Source organism: Leguminivora glycinivorella, chromosome 11 (assembly GCF_023078275.1).
Source record: "Leguminivora glycinivorella isolate SPB_JAAS2020 chromosome 11, LegGlyc_1.1, whole genome shotgun sequence".
In the NCBI taxonomy this organism is placed as follows: domain Eukaryota; kingdom Metazoa; phylum Arthropoda; class Insecta; order Lepidoptera; family Tortricidae; genus Leguminivora; species Leguminivora glycinivorella.
The window spans coordinates 17322922-17349222 of record NC_062981.1 but is presented as its reverse complement, the minus strand read 5'-3'; the positions used below and the strand labels follow the sequence as shown (position 1 = coordinate 17349222).

The 26301-nt window shown below is 37.8% G+C and overlaps 1 protein-coding gene across 1 annotated transcript in view; it reads left to right on the top strand.

Moving 5' to 3' along the window:
• Positions 1–488: 488 nt before the first annotated feature.
• LOC125231376 (protein jim lovell) overlaps positions 489–26301 on the top strand; it is a 33456-nt gene continuing 7643 nt past the window's right edge. The window contains exons 1-3 of the mRNA XM_048136820.1: positions 489–757; positions 819–1198; positions 19413–19463. Of these exons, the coding sequence (XP_047992777.1) occupies positions 489–757; positions 819–1198; positions 19413–19463 (700 nt within the window). The remainder of the gene's footprint in view (positions 758–818; positions 1199–19412; positions 19464–26301) is intronic.

The following is a 26301-nucleotide window of genomic DNA, read 5'->3' as shown; positions in this document are numbered from 1 at the left end:
TACAATACGAAACGCTTCTTATCACGCTCCGTGCAACCGCCGCGAGAAACATACCCATATGTTACGCTACGCAACTGATAACGAGATAAGAATCCAGTACATAAAGGAGGTGTGTCAACGTTACGGAATGTAGGTACTAGGCTGACATACATAGTGTGGGCGTCACATGTGACGGTATTCGGGTAATGTGACACGTGTGTGCGGGCGGAGGGTGGTGGGGGGTAGGCGGGGCCGGGGGCGGCCCCACGGCGGCCACTGCCCGCCGGCGCACGCAGCGCGCCTCGGCATTCGCGCGACACCGCCGCTCCGCGCGCCCGTCTGATCACGCATTCCGCGCTCGCGCTCCGACCGCGTCGCACGTCCGCGCCCGAGAGTGTGTGCAGTGTTACGAACCGGACCGAGTGACTAACTTTTGACTTCAGTGAGCTATGCGCCGGAATTGAAACGCGAAAGGGTTACAAGTACGCGCACGCGCGTCCGACGGCAGCATGGAAGAGAAACCGGAGGAACATTACAGCTTACGCTGGAATAACCACCAAGCGCACCTCCTTCGCTCGTTCGAAGCCCTCCTGCACGCCGAGACCCTAGTCGATGTGACGCTAGTGTGCGCCGAGCGCCGCGTCCGCGCCCACAAGGTGCTGCTCGGCGCCTGCAGCCCGCTGTTCCGGCGGATTTTCAGCGAGAACCCCTGCAAGCACCCGGTCATCGTGTTGAAAGATTTCCAAGGATGGGAGGTGCAGGCGGTCGTGGACTTTATGTACCGCGGCGAGGTGTCTGTGGCACAGGAGCAGCTAGGGACTGTGATACGGGCCGGGGAGTCGCTGCAAGTGCGGGGCTGGCGGACCACGAGCGGGAGGAGAGCGCGCGGTCGTGCACGCCGCGGAGCCCGGCGGCGGCCGAGCCGCCCGCGGCGTCGCCGCCGGCCAGCCCCGCGAGTCCGCAGCCGAGGAGGAAGCAGGCGCGTCCGCGGCGCCGCTCGGGGAGTCGGACACGCCGGAGAACCTGTCCATGCGGCGCTCGCCCGGCGACGGCGGGCTGAAGGCGGTGCGGCTGGCGCGGCCGCGCTCGCCGCCCAAGCAGGAGGCGGAGGAGGCCGAGGAGGCGCCGCCGCCGCCCCGCATGTTCCCGCCGCACCAGGACCTCTACCCGCCCGTGCCGCCGCAAGCCGTCTCAGCCCTATCCCTCACACCGCCTCACAGTAAGTACTCACATTGTAATAACCTATTATTCTAGATGGCCATGGCACGCAAACAACATTCTCAAAATAATAAGACCACAAGACCAGACGAATTTTTAAATAGACTGTTTGTTAGTTGTTTTAGTCACTTCATTTTCAAATTCGTGGCTCAATTGTCATGTTAGAAATGTGTCAAAATAATAGGGTGTCCAAATCGATATGCAGTGTCGTGGATAGTCCCGCCCCATATTATGAGACAATTAAAAACGTATATTAAAAAGTTACACGAGTCTTTATTAAGGTTGTATTATAAAAAGTTAAGGCCAATATTAAAAGCAAGGCTGTTCTGGATGAGCAATAATTACGCACCTGATAGGTAAATCGGTAAATAAAAACTGACCTCGCCATCAAGATCTTAAAGTTAACGCTACATTGGTTAGCTTTTTATTTTATACGTAAACAAGTTATTTGTCGTTTTTTTGATGTCAAAATACACAAATCTGTTTTCCTCCTCTAGATATTACTATAGTGGTGAACCTAGGTAGGATTTTTTCTAACGAGATTCTTACAAGAAGGTACTGTGTCACGTTAGCAATAAAAGGGTTAAATCACACATAATTACGGCATGGGTTAAATCACACATAATTCTGGTTAATATAGCGATATTTTTGTTTTGTTATATTAGCAAGCTCTGACTCCACAGTCAAACTATATAAATAGTTTTGTGGAGCAATATATTTAAAATAAAGTTCTTGTATCCACATGTATATTCATTGAATAAATAATAATAATAAATGACGCAGGGATAAGTATCTGCTTAAAATTCATTTTATTAGATAATACTGAGAAACATCTACAAGATGACGTTAATGCACTAATCATTTAAAAACACGAAGTGTCACTAGGTGTCATTATCATAATTTATCAGATGCGTGCTTCAGTATCGTAGTCAAATGGGAACGTGACGTTATAAAACACATTCTAGAATTAGTTTATTGTTCTCCGAAACCTGTCAGGCTTAACATAATTCGGCTCTCCGTCATTGCCCCTCGCGACCCACAAAATTCGCTTTAAATAACCTACTGTTTAACCCCAGTGGTTCACGAGTTGAGATTTATCACGCTCCACCCCACCGCACAGGTTTCCTCACACTCGATAATGGCATGCTTCGTGATACCAACATACTCACGAAAATATCTCACTTCAAACATATTCCGTTCAGCTCACGAGTCACGAATTTAATCATTGTTGTGACATTGTAATGCCGTATTTAGAATAAAATATCGTTTATGCGCAAGCTTTATAAGCAATTAAATTTTAATGGGGAGAAAGTGACACATCTAAAGCCTTAGACCTATATCAGTGCCGTTTTATGCGAAAATATGTAATGATTCACTTAATTATGCCGTGAGCTAATGTAATTACAGTGTACCGCTATCGGTGGAATCACAAGATCACATTATCGCTTTAAGCTACCTACTGATTATATTGACCGGAACCTCACATCTGAGATAAAATTAAGATCACCTATTCATGCGTCGGGTGCATTATCTCGTCAATCGCGTGAAAGGTTATAACTTTATAAAGTCCATTAACTTAGCATATCGCAAACATTGGCCCGGCCGTAAAATATCGTTTTAAATGGCGTTGCATTCTACCCGCCGTGTATGGTCCTCGTAAATGTGTGTCAGTGTAAATTTTACACTTCAATAATTATTGCTCGAGGTCTCTTTGCTCGTATGAAAGAGGAAGCAATTCGAGCAGTCATCTTGCTTTATGATCCCTTTTCGATTTCTAAACGCGTTTACAGCGGAAAACGCTGTAGTTCTCGCGATATTTACGGCGAATTTTATTGATGACGCTCGAAGGGATTGCATTTTAATTACAATGCCACACAGACGTGGAAAATATATTGCCTTTTCAAATCATTTTAATGTATTTGGCGAAACACGTAAAAAGGCTGTATGTATACATATAGTTATGATTGACATATTCATGAGTTCAAGGTGTAATTGATTGCAATCTGGATCAACGACAGATCCCGACCGTGTGAATTAGTTGTTTAATTTCTCATTTTAACCACGCAATTATATCAGTGATATACACATATATTTAAGTTATTGTCATCTAAATAATGAGACAATCATAATAACAAAGGTATAGCAGGACCGTCCACAAATCACGTCAATAATGTATTTTATACGACAGGTTTAAAACCTCGGTCGGAATTAGTTCAAGGAGTGGTTTTATACGTCAATTTTGTTTTATTGTTTCCTCAGTTTCGCGTATGTGCTTGATTGCGCCATAATGCCGTGGGTAGTAATGAAGGGTTGCACGCACTCCGCGTGTTGGGACTCGAGGGGGAGATTTGTGAACGTTTCCGCACTTGTCAAGTTTCAAATCAAATTTCGAATGCATTCGAATTTTACTTTAATCACCGGTGTGGTTTTCCTTATACGTATACATCTCTATAATATCTTCCACTCGTTTATTAAATCCAATATTTTCCTCGTACATTTTTAATCAAGCTTCCAAGCTTCAGTAGGACGTCATAATATCAGAATCAGTGGTTAAATTTAATATAAGAGTATATTTTATTGTTTCCTCCATCTCCGTGTGTGATGAGAGCTTGATTATGGTTAATGGTGGTACGTAAATGTAATGAGGGGTTGGAGCGCCGCAATCACAGGCCTTCCTGATTGTGCTCACTTGGACTTGTCAAGCAATTCCAAATTTAAACCGCTCTCTTATTATCTCTGATTGTTTTATTTTCACGCTACCGTAGCGATTACTTCGAAATGGTGAATAAAGAGAGTTTATCTTCGCTTTAAAGCTATTAGCAGTTTTGGAATGTTAAATGATTTTAATTACTTTAGAACTTCGTGTGTGGCGTTTACGATGCTTAGTTATTTGTAACGCTAATGGCATTTGAAATCATTAACCTCGCCATAGTTAGCAACAATGAAATGGCTATTTTTTAATTTCTCTTTACTGGGGCTGAAGGATGGCTATTTGAATTAATTGATGAATCTATGTTGGCTATTGTTTACATAAACCTTATGTCTCGACACGCGAGGTCTCAGACCATTGGGTACATGACCTTCAGGAGGAGTAAAAAAAGTAGAACTGTGCAGGCGACGACATTGGCACGAAGCGCGCACACGCGAGGATGGATAGGAAAACAATACGTCACCTACATATTAATTACTTGTAATTACTTTTTATACGTACCTACAATTTATATGAAAACCTTTGTTTGACACAGTAATTTTCCTCGCAACTAAAACTATTAATGTTTAAAATGAAGTGAATAATTTAATTGCCTATTTTACTATTGACATGCTAAAATCTAAATTATTTACATTTTAAATTGATGTGTGCGACAATCGTTAATGATCTTACACCTGAACAGTAGGTAAATGCAGAATATACATTTTATATTTAAACAAAAAAAATGTAACTCCTTTAGAAGATTATTTTAAAACACATTTAAAACTGTATATTTTTCTACTCAAAATAAGGATTTTATTAATCACGCGAGCGAAAATTTAAAAAAAAAAACGAGACTGTCCTCACATCTCGCACCGTGTGCGCACCGCGAGCTTGACGGCGCCCGCGCATCGCATTAGCATTCAATCGGCCTGACCCACTCCCGAGCAACACCTAGGATTATGGGAAACGAGGGCCTTTCTGTAAACACTACAACGGGTGTATGGACAATAGGGAACTTGACTGTGTTTAAATAAATTAATTTAAACCCTGTATGAAATTTAGCACCAAAAATTACTAGAAAAATTGTAGACAATTAATATTTTTCGCTACATATAAGTAGGTAGTTTGATTTTACCGTGTCGCCATCGTCACTTGTTGTGTTCCATACCATAGTATTTATCGATTTACTGGGGGCCGATTTTTTAGTCTCACGGCGTTAGAATTCAGAAAATTGTCACTGAAAATAATAGGCAATTCACCGTTTTCAACCGGTATTTTAGTGACAGTGAGACTCAAAAATCGGCCCCCTGGTTCAAAATGAATCTGGACTTGGACTAAATTATTGTAAGTTGTCAATTTAGCCAAAAATTGAATATGCCCTTTACAAAAACTTTAGAAGACTCTTGAGAATTTTTTTTGCCGTCAATTAAGGTTTTAATAAAGGGTGCATGAAGTTGCAGAGTTTGTGGTCAAACAGGTGCAACACTTATGACAATGCTGGTTTCCCGGTGGCGTCATGTATGGAACTCTCCGTGGTACTTTTTATTAGAAATATGAGTGTAGTACAAATGACTACACATAATATATGTGCATTCAGAATACCTACTTTGCCTCTGCAAATGAAATAGCTGACAACACTTTTAACCCAAATTCTTTTCCAATTTGACTGTCAAAGTTAGCACTATCGAGTCTATCGACTTATCAAGCACTTCAAGCAGTATATAAGTAATAGTAGTAAAGGACGCAAGCACCTTGTGTAAGACCTACTACTAATTTACTAGTTTAGCTTCTCATCACTCCGATATTGATGAAGATGTACCTACATGATAATTGATCAGGGTTGCCAACGTTGCCATCGCGTGCGCAGACGCAGCATTAGCATTCAATCGGCCTGACCCACTCACCAACGCGATTATGGGAGATAATGACAATTAATTTAGAACAATTAACTGCTGGTGTTAGTTTATGTTAATATATTGGTACCTACCATGGTTATCTGTGTTATAAAATGTAAAAAAATAACATTATGACAGAAATACATAAATTAATAAAATAAAAGAATAAATAATTAATTAAATATTGGGGGACACCTTACACAGACCAACTCAGCCCCAAACTAAGCAAAGCTTGTACTATGGGTGCTAAGCGAGGATATACATACATACTTATATACATAGAAAACATCCATGACTCAGGAACAAATATCTGTGTTCATCACACAAATAAATGCCCTTACCGGGATTCGAACCCAGGACCGCGTCTCAGCAGGCAGGGTCACTACCGACTGAGCCATACTGGTCGTAAATGCTATATATATATATCTCACTAATCTAGTTCAATTCGGCACCAATCATTTCCATGGAGTAAAAATAAATAAAGTGGCATTGCAATAAGTTGCAATTCAGTTAAACTAGAAATCAATACTCTATTCTTTTTTTTTTTCTTAAAATTAATCGATTCTTATGAAATATTAATGACTTCTATTATTACCTAGTCATAACTTATAAGAAAAAATTATGAAAGCTATTATTCATTTCACAGTCAAATAAAATATTTGAAATTTGTATAAATATCATTATATATCTACTTTCATTGGAGATCTGTTGGTATTAAATAAAAATAAATTTAGAATATATTTCCCTACATTTGCAGTCACATTAACCGAGATATGCTTCAGTTAGTTAAAAGGGAAAACTCCGAAAGAGTGACAGAGGGCACTCGAGCCCCATGCGTCTCATTTGACGTTTCGTGCGTCTTTGTCAGACTCGAGAGGTTTCTTAAACTTGCAGGATTCTTCAAATAAACAATTTAAAAGTCACGTTTCATATACTCTTAATAAAAGTACTTATTCGCAAGAAAACTGTCTGTGCTATTTCTGGGAGTTATTTTCATTTACCTTTATAAGTTTCCGCTTAGGAAAAAGTTTCTCCAAAATTTATGAGACGTTATGTCTAAGTTTGTAATTCATATCCAAAAAAATACCAATTTTTTTCACTTTATACTTAATTTTTCATATTTAATACAATAGTCAAGACAGTAGATTATTGATGAATTGGCATTTTTCAAAGGCATGCGATAATAAAAATTAATAGCTACCTATAACATGCCAAATTATTGCCAATGTGTGTACTGGTCACTCTGGCCAGTCCGTAGTCGGTATCACTTCCCCGCCTCAAAGCATACATAATACAGATCAGTGGGACAGACAAGCGTTAATTGCCATTTTAATCAGCCATTGTGTTGGCCCCACTGACGTCACGACACGTGTACCTATATGGCGGGTAATTTCATAATTGGAATCCTATTTGTTTACGTTTTTATGGATGCGTTCACGCTTTGCTGATTGCCAGTAATTTATGTTGAATGATTAGTATGTGGGAATAACTTGAAGCTTAGATGTAGTTGTGATATGTACTTCAAACAGATAAAGGTTTTAGATACTTATTTGCATATAAATACTATAAAAGACATTTGATATCAAGCTACTTGTGTGTTACTGTTTCACAATTTATATGACAGGAAGGATCAAAATTTACGATTACGACAAAATATGTGAGTACCCTACATTTTAATATGTTCTTGTTTAGTAAATTTAATACGTTAAAATTCCAGTTACCCGCAGATAGTGTATGCGTTTCAAAACTCGGACAAAACGTCGTGTACCAACAACAACATTCAAACATAAACTGAATTCGCATAAAGCCCGCCGTACACTAGAAACCTGGTGGGCGTATCGGTAATGATATGCGTTATATAGTGCCACAATAATTTATGTGAACATTTCTATCCGCTGCAGGTGATTTATCTAGCAGGTGACTCGGTCGTGAAAGGTGAGAGCGGTGTTGCCACATCGTGAGCTGGCTTTGACAAACAAAATGCACGCATTCGTATTGATTAAGCGATATGCATATCGGCGTATTGGAAGATAATTGAAGGGTTCGTTAAGGAATGGAATAGACAAAACGAGTTCAGTGGAAGATATGAGAGACCATCTATAATGCAATTTCTATTCTAACAAGGTTAATTTCACATGCTCCTTCCGTTACGGACCTAGAATGGCGGCGGTATTTTAGTTCACTCTTATCATAATCTTACAAGTTTTTTTGCATTCAGCTGATTAGTAATTAAACTAATAGTGTTTATGGTTCATGATATATTACCTATACCTACTTTGCATGCACAAAGATTATCACGTAATTCACGTACTAAAATAATGGCTGGATTCCAACCGCCGAAAATAAAAAAGTTTGTTTTGGCAACTTTACCTTTGTCTAGTCTCAAACGCGCCCTTATAGTTAGAAAACATGAATGGGTGGTCGCCTCGCCGACCTATTCATCGCTTCCTCATAATAAAGCAATAAATATTCAATTCTGCGCTATCATTCGACCAAATAACTTGACGAAAGCTCCCCGACTCAGTAAATATGCCCTTGTAAAAATGAAATTTACAACCTAGACACTTGCTGATTACATGGGTGCAAGCATAATCCCATTACTGGGTACAGGTAATTGAGTAGTTTACATAATTAAACACTTGCTCACATGAAATATGTGGGTTTAACAGTCTGGGCGCAAATGCACCCGCTACGCGTATTAATATTCCTTGGGCTCGATTCTGCGACCAACTTTTACATCTTTTATATATGATATTCCATAACTTAAAGGACCGTATGCAATAAGCATAAGGACGCTTTTGCTATGGAAAAGCACATAAATGTCCATCAGTATTTATTGCGCTCTTTTACATCTGCTTATACTAAAGTGGTAGTATAGCAAAGATAATATGATTTTATATGTATACAAGATACTGTTCAGTGGGTCAAAAGGAATCTAGAACACAGGAGCTTTATTGATTTTGAAGGTGAAATGAGATCTACCCTTCAATATAATTTTAAACAAGCAATCATTGACGATTAAATCGAACGGATGCAAAAAATGTCCTGCGATAATCAAAATTATGGTCACACGAACATTTGCTTTGAAGTTATTAATATCCTACATGATTTTTTATGAACATGTAACTTACCACGACTTAATTCTGATCCTTATAGTGTTAATAAAATGTAGAATTCTTTTTATAGGTTTTAAATGGTCGTACTAAAAAAATAAAACCGCCTTCAAAAAAAGCGTGTTACAAAATACGGAGAAACTAAAAAGCCAAAAATAATAAACCTTCGAATTCAGATTTCTTATCGGATTGCAATAATCTAAACATCCAAATTATAAACAAATCAATTATTTTTGTAGTCGGTACCAGACCTGTTCGTCGCCTTGCTATTTCCTGTTTGCCCCACCCAACCATACGCAGGCTGGCCCCGACTCCAAAAATAATTGATTTGTTTATAATTTGGATGTTTAGATTATTGCAATCCGATAAGAAATCTGAATTCGAAGGTTTATTATATTTGGCTTTTTAGTTTCTCCGTATTATACGCTTTTTTTGAAGGCGGTTTTATTTTTTGTTAAAAAAGTAATTTATTTGTTGATTTTTAGTGGTTCCTAGTGATATTATATGTATCAGTCCGAATATATGTACAGTAGTGAAAGAATTATCCTTTAACTCCTAACCATTGAGGAGTTGACCTTCCATCATCAGCTCAGCCACATAAAATTATTACCATCAGGCGTAAATACTGGTGTACCTTTGAAAAATACACTAAAAACATTACATGTGCCTATAACATTTGAAGAGTTCCCTCGATTTCTCCAAGATCCCATCATCAGACCCCGACTTGGTGCCAATGGGACCATCTCGGGGTTATACCCGTTCGATAAAAAAAAAATTTTGAAAATCGGTCCACGATTCTCGGAGATATCGAGTAACATACATACAAAAAAAAAAAAATTTAGTCGAATTGAGAACCTCCTCCTTTTTTGAAGTCGGTTAAAAATAAAATCAAAATTCCATGCAAAGTTTTCCGCAGCGATTTTTACAACGTAGAAATTAAGTATTACGCTCGTTATTGAAACGACTACATATGTATATTGTTTACAACTGTATATCGATAGAAACATCCGTAGAAAGCAGTCGTTAAATATTTCAATACATATGCAATTAAAATTTTGAAAAACCCCCGACCGTGACCTAGTGGACCGATTTTCATGTAACATGGCTAAGAACACTCCCGACTAACGCAGCTTTCAAATAAAAAAAACTAAATCGAAATCGGTTCATCCGTTCGGGAGCTACGATGCCACAGACAGACACACACACAGACAAACAGACAGACAGACAGACAGACAGACAGACAGACAGACAGACAGACAGACAGACGGACAGACAGACAGACACGTCAAACTTATAACACCCCGTCGTTTTTGCGTCGGGGGTTAAAAATAGCAGCAGCCGTGATTTCCTAATAGTTGTTTACCAAAGTGCTTATGAATGTTTTACATTTATTATCTTTAAACCCGCGGTCTTAGAAGTAATAGGTATCGGTATGTGTATTAAAATAAATTATGTACAGTTTTTTATATAAATGTGTCCTTTAGGCATTAGAATTTATTTAGAATACCTACATATATTCTTTTTTTTTCCTTAAAATATGAAAAATATGTTAATACATATTCTTCCCGTGGGTGTCGTAGAAGTCGACTGTGGGTTAGGGGTCAAATTGTGGCGTAGGCGAAAAGCTGGCAACCTGTCACTGCAATGTCACAATTTGGATTTCTTTCAACCCCTTTTTGGGACTTCCGGTACGGGCGCCATCTTAGCGGTATCGTGTCGTGAATAATTTCTACTTCTTTTGCTCATTAATTTTGTTTAAAGTGTAATATCGATAGCTTATTATGCAGTAAACTAATGTTATAGTGAGAAGCTGATGAAGAATTAATCTCGAAACGCGTTTAGCCCCTTTTTTGTCGTCAACGGCCGATAGTCCACGTGCCCTTGTAAAATCTAGCTATCAATTTACAAGTGCCAACTAACGAACACTGTCGTACTTACCGTACCAAAATCTAAAACAATTAGCTTATATCACCTTAACACTGGCAAAATAGTCCCACCAATGGGACTGAGGCCATTTAATTTTAAAAATCTAATCTAACCCCTTTTTGCCAAGAGTGGCACTGAAACTTAGTAGTTCATGTGCTCTGCCTACCCCTTTATGGGATACAGGCGTGATTATATGTGTTTGTATATTATTTAATCATTTACTACTCAGTATTCATTAAAAAAAATACGTCATAACAGACTTTTAAAATAAAAAGCTCCTAGCTACTATAATAGACACCTTTTTGATGTTGATTGTTTCCAAAATTCGTTGGCTATTCTAAAAATATTGTTAAACGTAAGTTGTTTTAAAAACATAATTACGTTAGGTTATGTTATGTTGTATGAGTTTCATTTTTCTTGTATTACGTTACGTTATGTTGTTTTCATATTTTCATTAAGTAAACATTATTTAGAATGTACAATTATGAACCTCCAGGTCTTTTGTAGCTATTTTCTTTTTTTTTTGCAGTACATTTTTGTATTGCCAATATATAATGTGTTTATGTGACTGTTTGTTTGGTTTCTGAATAAACTAAAAAAAAAGAAAAAAAAAAAGATGGAATTCTTTCTTAATCTTACTTACTTAATCTGTCACTTCTTAATCTTATTTAAAACATATTAGGTGCCTAAGTAGCAGCTATAACATTTTATATCACACTTTGCCGTCCTTTCATATTATCGATACGCAATAGTTAACTATTACCATATTAAAACTTAATGTTTCCTGCAAGGAAATTGTCTATTTTACACCCCATAACACACGTTTACTAAACCTAATGAGTGATATTAGACTCCCTTAAATATCTAATTATAATAAATCAAAATTACCTATTAGCTTTACACCTTTGTCTGTGGTCTTTAGGACTAAATTACGTTTAGTATTGTCTATGGTCACATAAGAGTGACGTGAAAAGCAATAAATTTGGATTCTGTAGTGACATCTACCGATTGGCAATAGGTAGTAATAAAGTAATGTAGGGCTGACCTCATTTCGATTGTGCTCATTTGTACTAATGTGAATTTTCCATTCATTCTCCTCAGGAGAATTTTATTGTAGTGTTTTATGGCAGGAAAATGCTGCCTGGTGGTACTTTCTGGAACTAACAGAATTATATGACATATGTAACATCTCGAATACCAGTTGAAACTAAACATACTACCTACTAGGTATATCATTCACACATACCTATCTATATTTGGAAAACACCTGAAAAAAAAATTTTTTTTTTTTTCAAAACATACTAAAAATAACCCTACATACACAGATAATATTTTTTATTCATTTATTAATTCCACTTGACTTTGGCTTTTTAGGAAGAATTATATACAGTCATGTAAACTAACGAAAACCATTTACTGTAACCCGTAAATGTCCAGGTGATACTGAGAAACTTTTACTATGGGACCAACACCCAAAACGCGAAATAAAAATTTACTCTCCCATAGGAAATACTTACTATAAAATAAAACTACCTATGAAACTGTCAGAAGATATTTTCGTGATTTCGGGGTTGATTCCATAGTAAAAGTTTCTCAGTATCACCTGGACATTTACGGGTTACTTACAGTAAATGGTTTTCGTTAGTTTACATACTTTATATCCTGTATAAAGGTAATTTGTGCAAAAACAGAAGTTAGTCACTATGTTAGACATAGTCGCAGACAAGTAAAGTTTTGCAATTCATAATGAGATACGTCATTGAAACATTAATTGTATTATACGCAGTCAATACAGCTTGTCATAATAATAAGGAAAAAATAATATATGCCAATTTATGACGAATACATAACACATGGTCTGTGGACCATGTGGTAAGTATTATTTCATTACAGGAAATTAAATAATATGAACCAAATATAATAAAATTAAAAAAAACTCTCTTATACGTGGTTAATGATTTTAATGTAGTACCACAACATACAAGACGTAAAATAAATGTAAATGGAGGATTAATATCTTAATCAGGGATCAAGCTGTGTAAAATTACAATTTATGACAAATAATCTAGATTTTACGTAGCCCGAAGATGCATTGAATATACATAAATTGTGAAAACACGAATAATGTAATACGAATAACGAAAGAGTATCTAAAGAAAAGAGTATTCTAAATCATCCCATGCCACCCTACTATTTGCCACCTATAAAATAAAGAAGATATGACATTGTCAAAATAAAAATGCCTAGTATTTTTTAAATAATATTTTAGTCTGAAGAACTTTCCTGTGGTGTCCAGCTGTCCACCTTCGTCGCCCACATCGTCGTGAATCTCGTGATTAATATAGTAGATTTGAAGATAATATTCGCTCAATAAAGGTGTGAATAGCGCCATTAGTGAGCTGACAAATGTTCTCTGCCTCGGCGCACGCGCCGACACCATATACGGTTTTTTTAAACGTCAACTCGTAAAACTGACATAAATTAGGTTATAACATTTGTTAATGTAGGTATATTAATTTATAACACTTTTATGTAACTAGGTTTTTTTGTTCTTTTTGTTTAAGATTTTAGAATACAATTTCAAAACCTTTTTTATCCTTTTCACTTGACTACATTAGATAGCTTCAGCTTCAGACTTATCAAAGGTTACTAAGTGCAATTCCTACACACAAGCCCTTTTTATCTATTTTAAAAACTAGGTAGCTTTTACTAGCCACTACAAAATATACACCTATTTACCATGAAAACTAAGATAATAGTTATCTGCGATAACTAACTCAAACCTACGCAAAAGCATATCATATGTTATACAGAAATTAAGGCCCTTGCACCTTTAGAACAGCTTTCAATACTCGATTGTTGATAGTATTGATACGGCACGCGGATCGTAAAGCGTCTAATAGGTGGTGCGGACCTACCACACAAAAACCCTTTTTTTAATGAAAATAATAATTATATTAGCAAATATACACCTTCATAATCTCGGCTGAGATATAATTAATTTCCACGATATCTAAAACCTACCTAGTCTACCTACGCATATCTCATATGTTATACAGAAATTGAGGCACATGCACTATTAAAATAGCTTTCAATAGGCGATTATTGATACGGTACGCGGATCGTAAAGCGTTTGATATACGACGCGTCACATATCACACATATACACTTTTTTAATTATTAAAAAAGACGCTTTTACTAGCAAATATACACCTACTCCGCGCAAACTGAGATAATTTCTGCGATATCTAAGACTTGATCTACCTACGCGTATCTCATACGTTATACAGAAATTAAGGCGCATGCGCCATTAAAATAGCTTTCAATAAGCGATTATTGATACGGCGCGCGGATCGTAAAGCGTCTAATATATGGTGCGGACGGCGTCGGCGCGTTCTCCCAATTACCAGAGGGTATTTGTCAGGGCTGAGAAACGACGCACTATGCAGTCAGTGTGTTGTTGGATCAGTTGAATGCTATCTGGGAATCAAACGGTGACGTGCCTTTGAGGGCTAGGTTTATGTTGACTTGTAACTTGACCATGCCCCGTATGAGTTTTAAATAAGAAACCGTAACTAATATTCTAGATTGAATGTAACTAATTAGTAAACAAGGTTAATTCTGGTTAGTAAACATGTAAATCTTTACTAACCAGAATTTGCATTGTAAAAGTCTGAAAAAAAAATCTACAATTGTTCAATGATAAATGTTTAACTGAAGACTAAATTTTGGGACATCCCGATAAATTCGAGATATATCTGGTCACCCGTGATCTGATAAGATACTTGCCGTATAAGATTGTCTGTACTTATTTAAAGCTTAATTTTATATTTATTATTAAACTTTAGTAGTTAAACTAATATTTTTGCAGTCGTAAAAACCAGACGTCATAATTATTTTTTAATGACAGTTGTTTAAGATTCCTTTTTGAAAAATTGGCCAGATGTAGTTTTGAAACTGGGAAGATGAGCGGGGAGGGTTTTTATATGCAATGGAAGGCAATAGAACAATAATAGTAATATTTTTAAAAATTTTATAAACCGAAATACATAGATATAGGTACAGTAATAGACATAGTGACATTAGTGACCGAATCCACCGGTAGTCGAGGTTTGAATTGGACTAGTCTCTTTCATGGCCACTGTGACTAGACCACCAGGCAAAAAAAAACCTAATTGGTGATAAGTAGATACTCGTATGTAGCAATTCATACGATTTTTGGTATAGGTAGGTACTCGGCATATGTGACGTGACTCGTAGGACTCATCATGTTTTGTCATGTTTTGTTTGTGTACTTAGAATTGTTTGGTTTTCCTTTAAAAATGCGCTTTTGTGCAATACGTGTGGCCCTTAAGGAAATTTATACCTTCGCTTTACTCAACAATGAATTGCGAAATTTACGTTAAAGCAAATAAAAATACGCTTTTTGAAACTTGTTATGTTTGTACTTGTACTTCGTGTGTACTTGGTATTTAATCTGATTTTCTTTAGAAAATTCAACGACGAACGTTAATTTGCTCCAAATCCCAAACTACCGTACTTTTAAACAACAAAAAACTGTTACACGCAACCGGAACTCGAATCATATATTAGGTTTAATCTTATACGAATTTAATAACAAGTGATATGCCCAGACGCCATTGTCCGCCTGAGAAAGAACTCCATTTTTTGTTAACGATAAAGAGGTGCCGACGAACCAAGAGATTGATGTGCATGCGTGATCATATCATTCATATCTACCCGCTGTGCCCGCGTTATTAAATGTACGCGCAGGAAGATTCTGCTACCGACACAACATATATTTTCGTCACACGACCGTAATTGATTTTAGCCGTAAAATTCAAATTTTGAATGAGCGTTCTGTGAATGAGAATCGAAATAAGATCACGAGTATGTTCGGCAACGGCCTCTCACCGACACAATGACCGGCGCATACGCCAGATCTCTCTCTCGATAAACACAAAAAACTCCACGAAAAAACTACATGTCATGCATCTACGTGTGCTAGTCGATTTCACGGCGGCCATGGGAATTGAGTGACGAATGGAGTTTAGAAAGCAATTAAAATACAGTCCGGCGACCAAAAAGTGCGCTCGACACATGAAATCGTCGGCCACGTCGGTGTCGTCACGATGCACCCGGCAAAAACGGCCAGCACCGTTAAACGGCTTCAAACTTACCGCCGCCACCCATCGTACCCAGATTTATTGACCCTTGAAAGGGATCCTTTACCACAGATAAATGTTATTCTGCAGAATCAAGGAAAATACCTTCATAAAAAACTTTTCCCGCTACTGAACTTCGCAACCTACTTAATGTAACGAAAACGATACAAAGGGACGAGCGTCCGAGACTTGATTTTTTACGGCCGCAAAGGTCGGCAAGGAAACGAAATCGGATTACTGATCTGTGATTATAAAGTTTCGTACGAACCGCGGGAAACCACAATTTCGTGGCGGGGCTCGAGCATGTTTTGTATATTGCAACATAGATTAGATATATGTTAATTAAATGTTCCATTTTGTATGGTGGTATCGCGATATGCAGCTGTCAATCACAACCATAACTGGCAACCGAACTTTGAATAAGGAACATGGCTTTCGACATTGTTTTTTTTTAACTTAATAACTTATGTTGTTTTACATCTTTGTTTACTCATACGCTATGTTGCCAACATCATTACAATAAATGTAATTAACCAAAAGCTTCTAGGGACTGAGTACATTATTTCTCGGTAATTTCATTACAAATTACAAATGTATCTATGTTATTATAACTAGCGGGCGAGGGGCGACCATGAGTCAGGCACATGAGTAATGTAACACAATGGCGGTCACAAACCTGCGGCCCACCACACACGTAAACGTAAACAGCAATTTGGCCGGAATCAATCTAACCTTTTTCTATATCAATACGATACGCGCCGTGATAAATAGACGCCCATAGACAATTTACTCTTTTGTTATTCGATTGCATACTCGATTGTATCGACTTATAATTGGAATACGAGATAGAACATTCACGTCACTTTCTGTTTTGTTTACTTGCATGAATACAAAGTAAGCTTCACGGTTATTCAACTTAGAAATAATCTTCAGATAATTGCTTGTTGAAAATAAGTCTACGTATTTATTTTATTATGTATTAGCCTTTCCTTTTAATATTGACAAAGTCTAGTTTTTATTAGACACTCACTTTTGTACTTTTTACGGTCTATGCACAGAGAAAGTACAGTAAATGTAACGATCTAATCGATTTTTTATTCGTATTCGCAGCTTTATCCGCTTTAAATCGATTCTCGCGAATAACCACAATCGTTTTGGCTCTTTCACATGATAGATTACATTACATACGCAACGGAAGCGAACTATTACCGATACGATCGACAGACCGCAGAGCACATACCCCCGTTCTTTATTACTATAAAACGAGACGTGACATGCAAACAAAACAACCGCGGCTCACTGTAGACAAGTTATTACCAGATAATAAATTTAATAACGAAATTAATTAGGCCGTTCCGATTTCTAAAATAACAATGAAGTTTGAAGCGTCATGTGGGCAATAAATCGAGCATCGGAAACGGAGTTGAATCGAGTGATTAAAGCTCCTCACTATTTGGGCATAGACAATAAGATCGACCTCTCATTTCGGCGCGAACGCGAACAATAGAAAGCGCTGCAGCCAAAAACTTCACACGATGTAACATGGGAAGTTAACGAAAATACATTTCAATAGCTAATGCCCAAATTGGTGCGAGCTTACGAAATTAACACGTTACTAGCTATAATTTGCTTGAACTCTCCCACCGTGTGTGATTCAGCTAATGTGTTCTTGTTACAATCAAACGTGAACGCTAATTCGGAAACGGTGTAGTGTCATTATGAAATTACAATTAAACCGATAATGAGTCACACGTCATCGTTAGTCACGGGAATGGTTTTTATATGAAACTGTTTTGCACGGCTCGGATGCGTGTGTCATGAGGAAACTGGCTCCAGGCCCAATTCATTGAGACATTACTTATCAATTGTTTACGTTTGCTGTAGTTTACCGCCGAAAGCTTCCTTATTTTTGTTTCCGTTTCTACTTCCATCTTCCATGTAGACCGTGTAGTCCATGTGTAATAGAGCAAAACTGTCTATTGTAATTGTAACTAAAATCAAAACGCTTTTGGGCATTTCAATAGTCTATGACACCCTATGCCACAATTACATTTTTGCAAGTAGAACTAACTTGGTTAGGTAAGGCCCCAGGCCCATAACAGTGACAATAGGTAGGTACTGGTATTTAATATAGTCGCATTAGTCGCTTCAGTTAGGACAAGGCTTTATAGCTGCAATCAAAGCTAGCCTTATAAATATTGAAGCCCCGCTTATCAGTATTCTTTACACCCTATATTATTTATGTAATGAGGACTTATATTGGACACGCGATGTCTCGAACAATGCAAGGATAGTCGCAGCATCATCGGCCTAGACTTCTTTCCATTTAATCGTTCCCCACATCGACGTGCGTGTGCCTCGGCTGAAACAATGGATTAACCTAGTTGGCGAGAGGTAGCAGTTATGGCGTCTAGATATCGTTACCGTGTCCTTGCCGGCCGCTATCTATCATGTGATCTATTGTACGTACAGCCGACATCGGTCTTAGATTAAAGCGATAATTAATGCTGATTCCATACGACCTAGATTCGGGTCCGCTCGATAAAGTTAATTTACAGTTATAGTTGTAAATCTCGTTGCAAAATAAACGGCGAGCACGAGCCTGACCATAGACAACGCGCGGCGACTCCCACACAGACGCGCCCCCGTGTGTGCGCCGGTGTGAATGGGCCCGTACGTGACACGTGCCTAACCCGACACGACCCTTTACGCATGTGTCGAGCGAGACACAACAACACATGTGCGTCACGCGTAAGCGGGACGGAGCTCCCTGTTTCCTCAATGACCGGGGTGCTCTGACAAGTTGTACGCAAGGGTTGCGTTGCGGACCAAGTTGCCGCTTTCGATTTCTACGCGTGGTGCATATGGGGCACGATCGATCGCTAACTTTGTTGTCTGATAACTTCCAAGTGCGATTTTGTTTACGCCCGTTTCACTGGGGCGAACAGCTGGCGCTTTAAAACGAAACGGCTTTAGTGTTTGAACGACATCCAGTGCGCATAAAAACAGAGGCTTTTACGAGTATGAAGGTGACACTTGCGAAAAATTCTTAAATAATTTGCGGAAAAAATGTCGTGTCGAATTTAACCGTATTGCAGTCTGGTTAGGTTTCGAAAATAATTGTTTATGGTCGAACAGTTAGTTGGGGGGGGGAGTAGAAAGCGCCGAGCGGCTAATTGACCACAAGGTTCGTTCTGGAAATCGTGTGATATAATGAAATCGATTGGTCACAGCGCTTGATATCTTCATGTCGCAGTTGTTTTGTTTGCATTACATAACCGTGTTGTAACTTGGAAACGTTTGACAAGTGCCTTTTGAGCTGAATTTTCTTTTATCTTAATTCGGAAGCCGTGCACGACTTTTATTGCGAAACTTAGTGAAGTACGTAAAAGACATTAGTAAGAGAGTGAATATTTCTGTTCAGACCAACCGTTGGCACCCTGGCGACGGTCGGAGCTTGCAGAGCAACTTTACAGTAAGTTTAGACTAATTATCTATAATAAAACCTTTATAGTACCTGTCGAAGAATTGAAAAAAGTAGAAGCACTACATTTTCCCTTAGTACCCATAATACGCTGCCTTATCGCGGTCACAAACCGACCAACTCATAGTTGCCATTAAGAACCCATCACAGTTGTGTAGTTTACCTTGTCTTCATATCTAAATATACACACGAACCTACGTTAAGAGTGATAATAATCAAAACTCTTTTCTTTGGCCAAAATCGTGTGAAATAAAAGCACAGCTAAAATTACATCTCCCTGGCCGATACAGATCTCCACAGTTATTTTTGAGCAATTTCCATCCAATATGAATGTAGGCTTATTGATTGTCGGTAATTATGCAAATGGTTCGAGCTAACGAGTACTGTAACCAGTGACACAAATTAACTGTTTGGTATTCCTGCCTCTATAAACCTAGACGACTCTAACATAAACTCAAAAGGGCTTATAACGCTTACAGAGTAGATTTCATAGGTCGTTTTGGAATTGGCGTGGGATCGTATGTAACCACGTATCGTAAAATTTCTAGCCTTTCGAATGCTTGTAGTGAGAATTACAATTAAGCAAGTAATAGTGCAACTCCGTAAGATTGAACGGGATCCGTTTGATGGCGGAGTGATGAAGGCTCTAGTTCCCTATATATTTCCAGCGCCGCTCGTAACTTTGCGATTCTTTTTAACGGCTGTATTCGAACAATTTTGCAGCTGTTTCACAGTGATACGACATCGAAAATGTCCGTTGCACAGTTGAAAACATCTCTTTTCACAATGACAGATCGGTATCGTATCGTTTTTAAATCGATGAGGAGTGTTTCGAATGGGTACGGCTGTAAGTCAAATGTGGCTGAGAAGTAAGAGGTTTTTTTTTTATTATAAATGGGCTTACTCTTGACCACAGACTAGCCAAAGGCAAAGACGTGGCCTAGTGAGCTCGCGTGATGCTCGCTCGATGGAATAAGTATGAGCAAAGACATATATGTTTAACTCCGTATAGACAGATAAAGTCTAAGAAAGAAACGTACCTCAGTACCATACAGAAAAAGGTACGGTGGCCTAGATGGCATTACACCTTTGGGGTACGCTCAGCTAGATGGCGCTAATATTAATATTTGACATTTTAACACATATCAAGCTAAGAATATGGCCCAAATTGTCAAAACTGAGGTTCAAAAGTTTTAAGCCTGTGTCAAGAGATGGTAGTCTATGCACTGTGATTGCACATTTTACTTTGACAGTAACTCTCTATAATACTCGATCCTCTTTGGTATGAGTAAAGAAATAAACCATACAGTTCTATTCAGTAATGTTAATGTAGACATATTCGCACATTGCGGTTTTGATGATCGACGTCCGGTTCTCTGTATTTATCGTACCTCGCTCACAATATTTACGATTTTAAATAAATATTACAATGAGACCATTCATACTTAAGGCAGAGTACAATGCTTTTTGATATTTTAATATAGATATCAATCATATCCATGTTTTAACTACTTTTCGCTGCTCCTGACCGACTTTTTCTGCAATAAATGGTCATACCGCACGACTTAGTGCGTTTTCACATTATCCGATCCGATATCGGATGTCGGACCGATATCCCATACATTACATGCGCCATCTTGGATTTTTTCTATTGAAATCCTTCCGACATCCGATATCGGATCGGATAATGTGAAAACGGTCTTAGGTTGGAAGTTGGAATCCGTAAATACTTATCGGCCACCACATCGATAATAAAAGATTTCTGATTGTTTTAAGCACCATATCAGTCTATATTATCATAATGTATTTGTAAGAAACGGACTATATGAACAAAGACAAGCCATTTGATACACGTTTTATGAATCCGTGGTATTAAATAATGATCATAATAATGTTCATCAATCCAACTATTTATCGAGCGATGAATTCCAAATCGTTTACGAAACACGCAAATGTCATTTAAAGTTAGTTTTCTTGCAAATGAAACCTAACTACGATGTTTCTAGCATGTTAACAACCATTTTTAGATATAAAAGTACCTACCTAATCGTAATCAAAAGAAAATAGTTACTGTAATGACTGATTGTGCCAAGCGTGACATGCAAGCCTTCAACATCCCGGTCCACAAATGGGAAGAGCTTGCCGAAGACAGAGACAAGTGGCGCAAACTGGTGTTCGACGGACGTACAATCCACGACAATGCTTGGTTTACGGCACTCGCAAGTAAGCGCGCCAAGCGTCATCAGCGCGATACGTGTTCGCCAAGTGCACACTACACCTGCCAGAGTTGTGGTCGTGTTTGTCGCTCCCGTATTGGCTTACACAGCCATGAAAAACGTTGTCGCCCCACGTGACACTGCTTGTATAAAAAAAAAGAAAAAAAAGTATATAGTCTGTTATAGACTAGAAGGCCAATGATGATGATGAATCACAAACTTCGATGTTACATAAATAATTAACTAATCTTTTGCATACATATGAAAGGTACAGCAAACTAGGAAAATCAAAATCTAAATAAGCAAAGATAGTGTACCCCTTTATAGGGCACTGGACTCAAAAGACCACCCTGTAAGATTATCTTTTTCAATTTTTTTTTTCACAGAATTTTTAGGACTACAGGGTGGCGATGAGGATTGAGTTAACGATTTTTTGGAGTCTTGTTGTTGTTAATATTCAACATTAGAACCGTCATATACGCTCAGAGTATCTGCCACCTTGGAATATTTCTCCAAATAAACTTAACCTACCGATTTTAATATTACAGTCCAAACCATTTAAAGACATAATGGCATCTCGTATAACAACGAACGCGAAATGACGTAATTTTAAGGTTTTTTAGGGTCCCGTACTGAATATGAATCTAATCTTGATTCTATCTGATAATTATTCAACAGTAACTTTACCTTCAATATACCGATGACAGTGTTTGTTACGTTTTTAATAAACCCCTTTCGAAGCATAGATATATATCTCGCACAGATATCCGCGTTTGTCGAACGCAGACATACCTGTTACTAGGGTTGCCACATGGTCGGGATTTGACGGGATTCTCCCGATTTTTATCATGTCCTCCTACTCCCTACAAAATGAAAAAAATCCCGAAATTTTACTTTGCAAGAACATGAAACGAAAACGAAACGTTGCTGCTTCAGCGCTTGAAAATAACAAAAAATCAAAAATGTTTTATCAAAAGTTACACTTATGCTAAATGCATTTTTTAAAATTGTTTATCATTATCAATTTATGATAATAAGGGATGGAAATATCATTTAATAAGGAAATATCGAGAAAAAAATTGTTTAATTTGATTTTTATTTTTCACTTCCCGACACAAGTTCCAAAATCCCGATAAAATGTCCTTTTATCATTATTTTGGTGCCATTCGGTCTGGCAACCCTACCTGTTACAAAGCTATAGTAATAAACCTAGCCGGCGATATCGATTCAGCGGCAGGACACCTCGGCTTATTTACATCTGCAGACTATCTAGCGCTCGAGTTATGTCTTTTACTAGAAATGTATTGTCTGAGTACGTTTGGTAGTTTTTTGGGAACTAATTATTGGTTGTACAAAATGCAATTTAGAAATACTTCAGTAGGGTAAGTTTTTTTTAATCACTCCATCTCCCTGTATTTTTCGGAACATTTGGGACACTCGGAATTGTCAAGAAACTTATTACTTTATTTGAAAAAAAAATACCCTACCCCACAGTTTCATAACTAATATGTTTACTACTCGTCTCATTTTTAAACCTACTTTGGTCTGGTTGTTTGGGCTGATTCATAGCTATATTGTTACGTATACATATTTGTTATGAATGTGCCTTTGTTTCCGCCGTAGGTAGGGTGGTAAAACTCGATAGAACTGGCGTGAGATTTGTCCCGAGCCGTCAATATTTTCATAGACAGTCGTCGTCTGTTACCTATGTCTGCATCGATCTGTCTTAGCACATTGGAATCGGGCGGTAAAATTTTATTTTCGATAGTCAATAATAGACCTCCGCTCTTTTCGGCTCATGAATCGATTAGGGGATGTGATGTGATCAGAAATCGACCAATTGGGCATCATTTGTTCGATGTTTTAGTAACCATGAACCTTGTGCTTTTGGAAATTATGCCAAGAGTTTGATCACTGGTTATTATACCTACTTTGTCAACATCAGTTTCCGCTTGAAGTTCATGAAAGTAAATCTAATCCACTTTTACATAAATAGTACTATAAAATCGATGGGATACTGCACTGCATACATTGGCCTAGCTATGGGCCCAATTTACACCTTGGAGATATCGCATGCAAATTCAAAAGATTTAATCCTGTGCCGAGAGATGGCAACGTATGCACTGTGACTACACATTTTACTTTGTCAGGAATTAAACTCGACTCTCATTGTATAGACGGATAAAGTCTAAGAAAAAAACGTACCTCAAAGCCCTAGAGAAAAAGCTACGGTGGCCTAGATGGCGTTACACCTTTGGGGTACGCTCAGCTTGATGGCGCTAATATTTGACATTTTAACACACATCAAGCTGAATATGGGAAAAATTGTCAAAACTGAGGTTCAAAAGTTTTAAGCCTGTGTCAAGAGATGGCAGGCTATGCACTGTGATTACATTTTACTTCGACAGTAACTCTATAATACTCGATCCTCTTTGTTTGACAGTAATTAAACTCGTTTCTCTTTGTATCGACTATTGACGGAACTATTTCATACACGAATAGAAATCGCAATTCCCATAAGCATATTCCCGCTGGCTCGCAAAAGAAACAGGGAGTAATTTCAATTCGCTCGGCGCGCAGTCTACTCGTAATATACCCGGCATTATGTATGCAGCTTTATAGAGCTCGTGAATCCATTGGGCTTCCTTTTGGTCTAATATCTGCTAGTAAAACATTTTAGACCAGTTTGGTTTAGTAACTAGCAGTTTTTAAAATAATAATCCAATTTATGAAATGTAATTCAAAGCTTACGCGGCTAACATCTTCACCACTACGCCACCCGACCGCAGTGAATCGTCTTATATACCCGGTATTATGTATGCAGCTTTGTAAAGCTCGTGAATCCATTGGGCTTCCTTTTGGAGCTTTTATCTAATATCCGTTACTGTTAGTGAAGGATTTTAGATCAATTTTGTTTAGTAATTTGCACTTTTTAAAATGAGTATAATTCTAAACGTATTCGACTATTGTATAAAATAAATATCATAATCATAAGCGAAAGAATCGAACCCGTGTTCGGTTTACGCGGCTAACGTCTTTACCTCTAGACCACCCGACCACAATGAGTCGTTTAATATATCGGGAATTATGTATGCAGCTTTACAAAGATAGTGAATTCATTGAGCTTCCTTAGAAGTTTTTATCTAATGTCAGTCTGTTACTGGTGACCGATTTTAGATCTAGTTTGGTTGCTAACTTGCTAGATTAGTAAACAGAACTTCTTAAAATTGTGTAATTTTTAACCCCCGACGCAAATACGACGGGGTGTTATAAATTTGACGTGTCTGTCTGTCTGTCTGTGTGTGTGTGTGTGTGTCTGTCTGTCTGTCTGTGGCATCGCAGCTCCCGAACGGTTGAACCGATTTAGATTTTTTTTTTGTTTGAAAGCTGAGCTAATCGGGAGTGTTCTTAGCCATGTTTCATGAAAATCGATCCACTATGTCGCGGTCGAAGGTTTTTTCAAAATTTTAATTTTGTGGTTAGGTTATTATATCAAACTGTGTGCTTGAGATTGGATCTTGTATTCTTGTGTATATTTCGTAATAGTGAATGACTGACTATGAATGTTCCGGCTCCGTTCGGCTAAGTAATTGCTACTAGCAATTATTACTTGTGTGTGCGTTACCACAGATTAAAGATTAAGCACAAAATTAAAATTTTGATAAAACCCCCGACCGCGACATAGTGGACCGATTTTCATGAAACATGGCTAAGAACACTCCCGACTAACTCAGCTTTCAGACAAAAAAAACTAAATCAAAATCGGTTCATCCGTTCGGGAGCTATGATGCCACAGACAGACACACAGACAGACAGACACGTCAAACTTATAACACCCCGTCGTTTTTGCGTCGGGGGTTAAAAAGGACAAGATTCGTCGACCCTAAACTGCTGTCGAACTTCGATTTTGTAGGAACTGTATTTTCTGTTATGCAGAATATAAGTTCGTATTTGTCATGCTAGTTCAGTCTATATCAGTACATCTTGTAGGTACTGACACTGACTGACATAGCATGACACGTTCGTACGTTTCCGTAACAATTCGAAGGCAAATCTTTTCACACTACATCTATACTTACATAATAGCTATCATTGCGAACATTTCTTGCTCGAATTCTGGGAATTCAACTGCCTTTACCTACTAATAATTAATGTTCAATTGCGTAATGTCTCTGAATGAGTTATTTTCGTGCATATTTTTGTAATTAGTCTGTGTTAATATGTCTGTTTAATCTGTCGCCAAAAACGGGTTGAGTCAGACATTGCTCATTAATATTTTTTGTCTAATTAATTGTATTAGATCTAATGTCATGAAATTAAAATGGCATTTGTCCTAGATACACAACTTCGGACTTATTAATTGTATCTTTATCTCATGATAATTAGTACTAATTAACAAATTGAAGTGAATGGAACTTAACAATTTTGCCATAAGTATTTATCTACTCGTAACTTGTTAACTGCGGTTAATAATGCAAAAATCAAGTTATAATATTAATAATTCATTCATCGACAAACAACACTTGTGAAAATAATGACATGACGCAGCTTTAATTGATGATTCAGATTTTAATTAATTGCGAATAAAACGCACGCTCAGTACATGTTTGTTC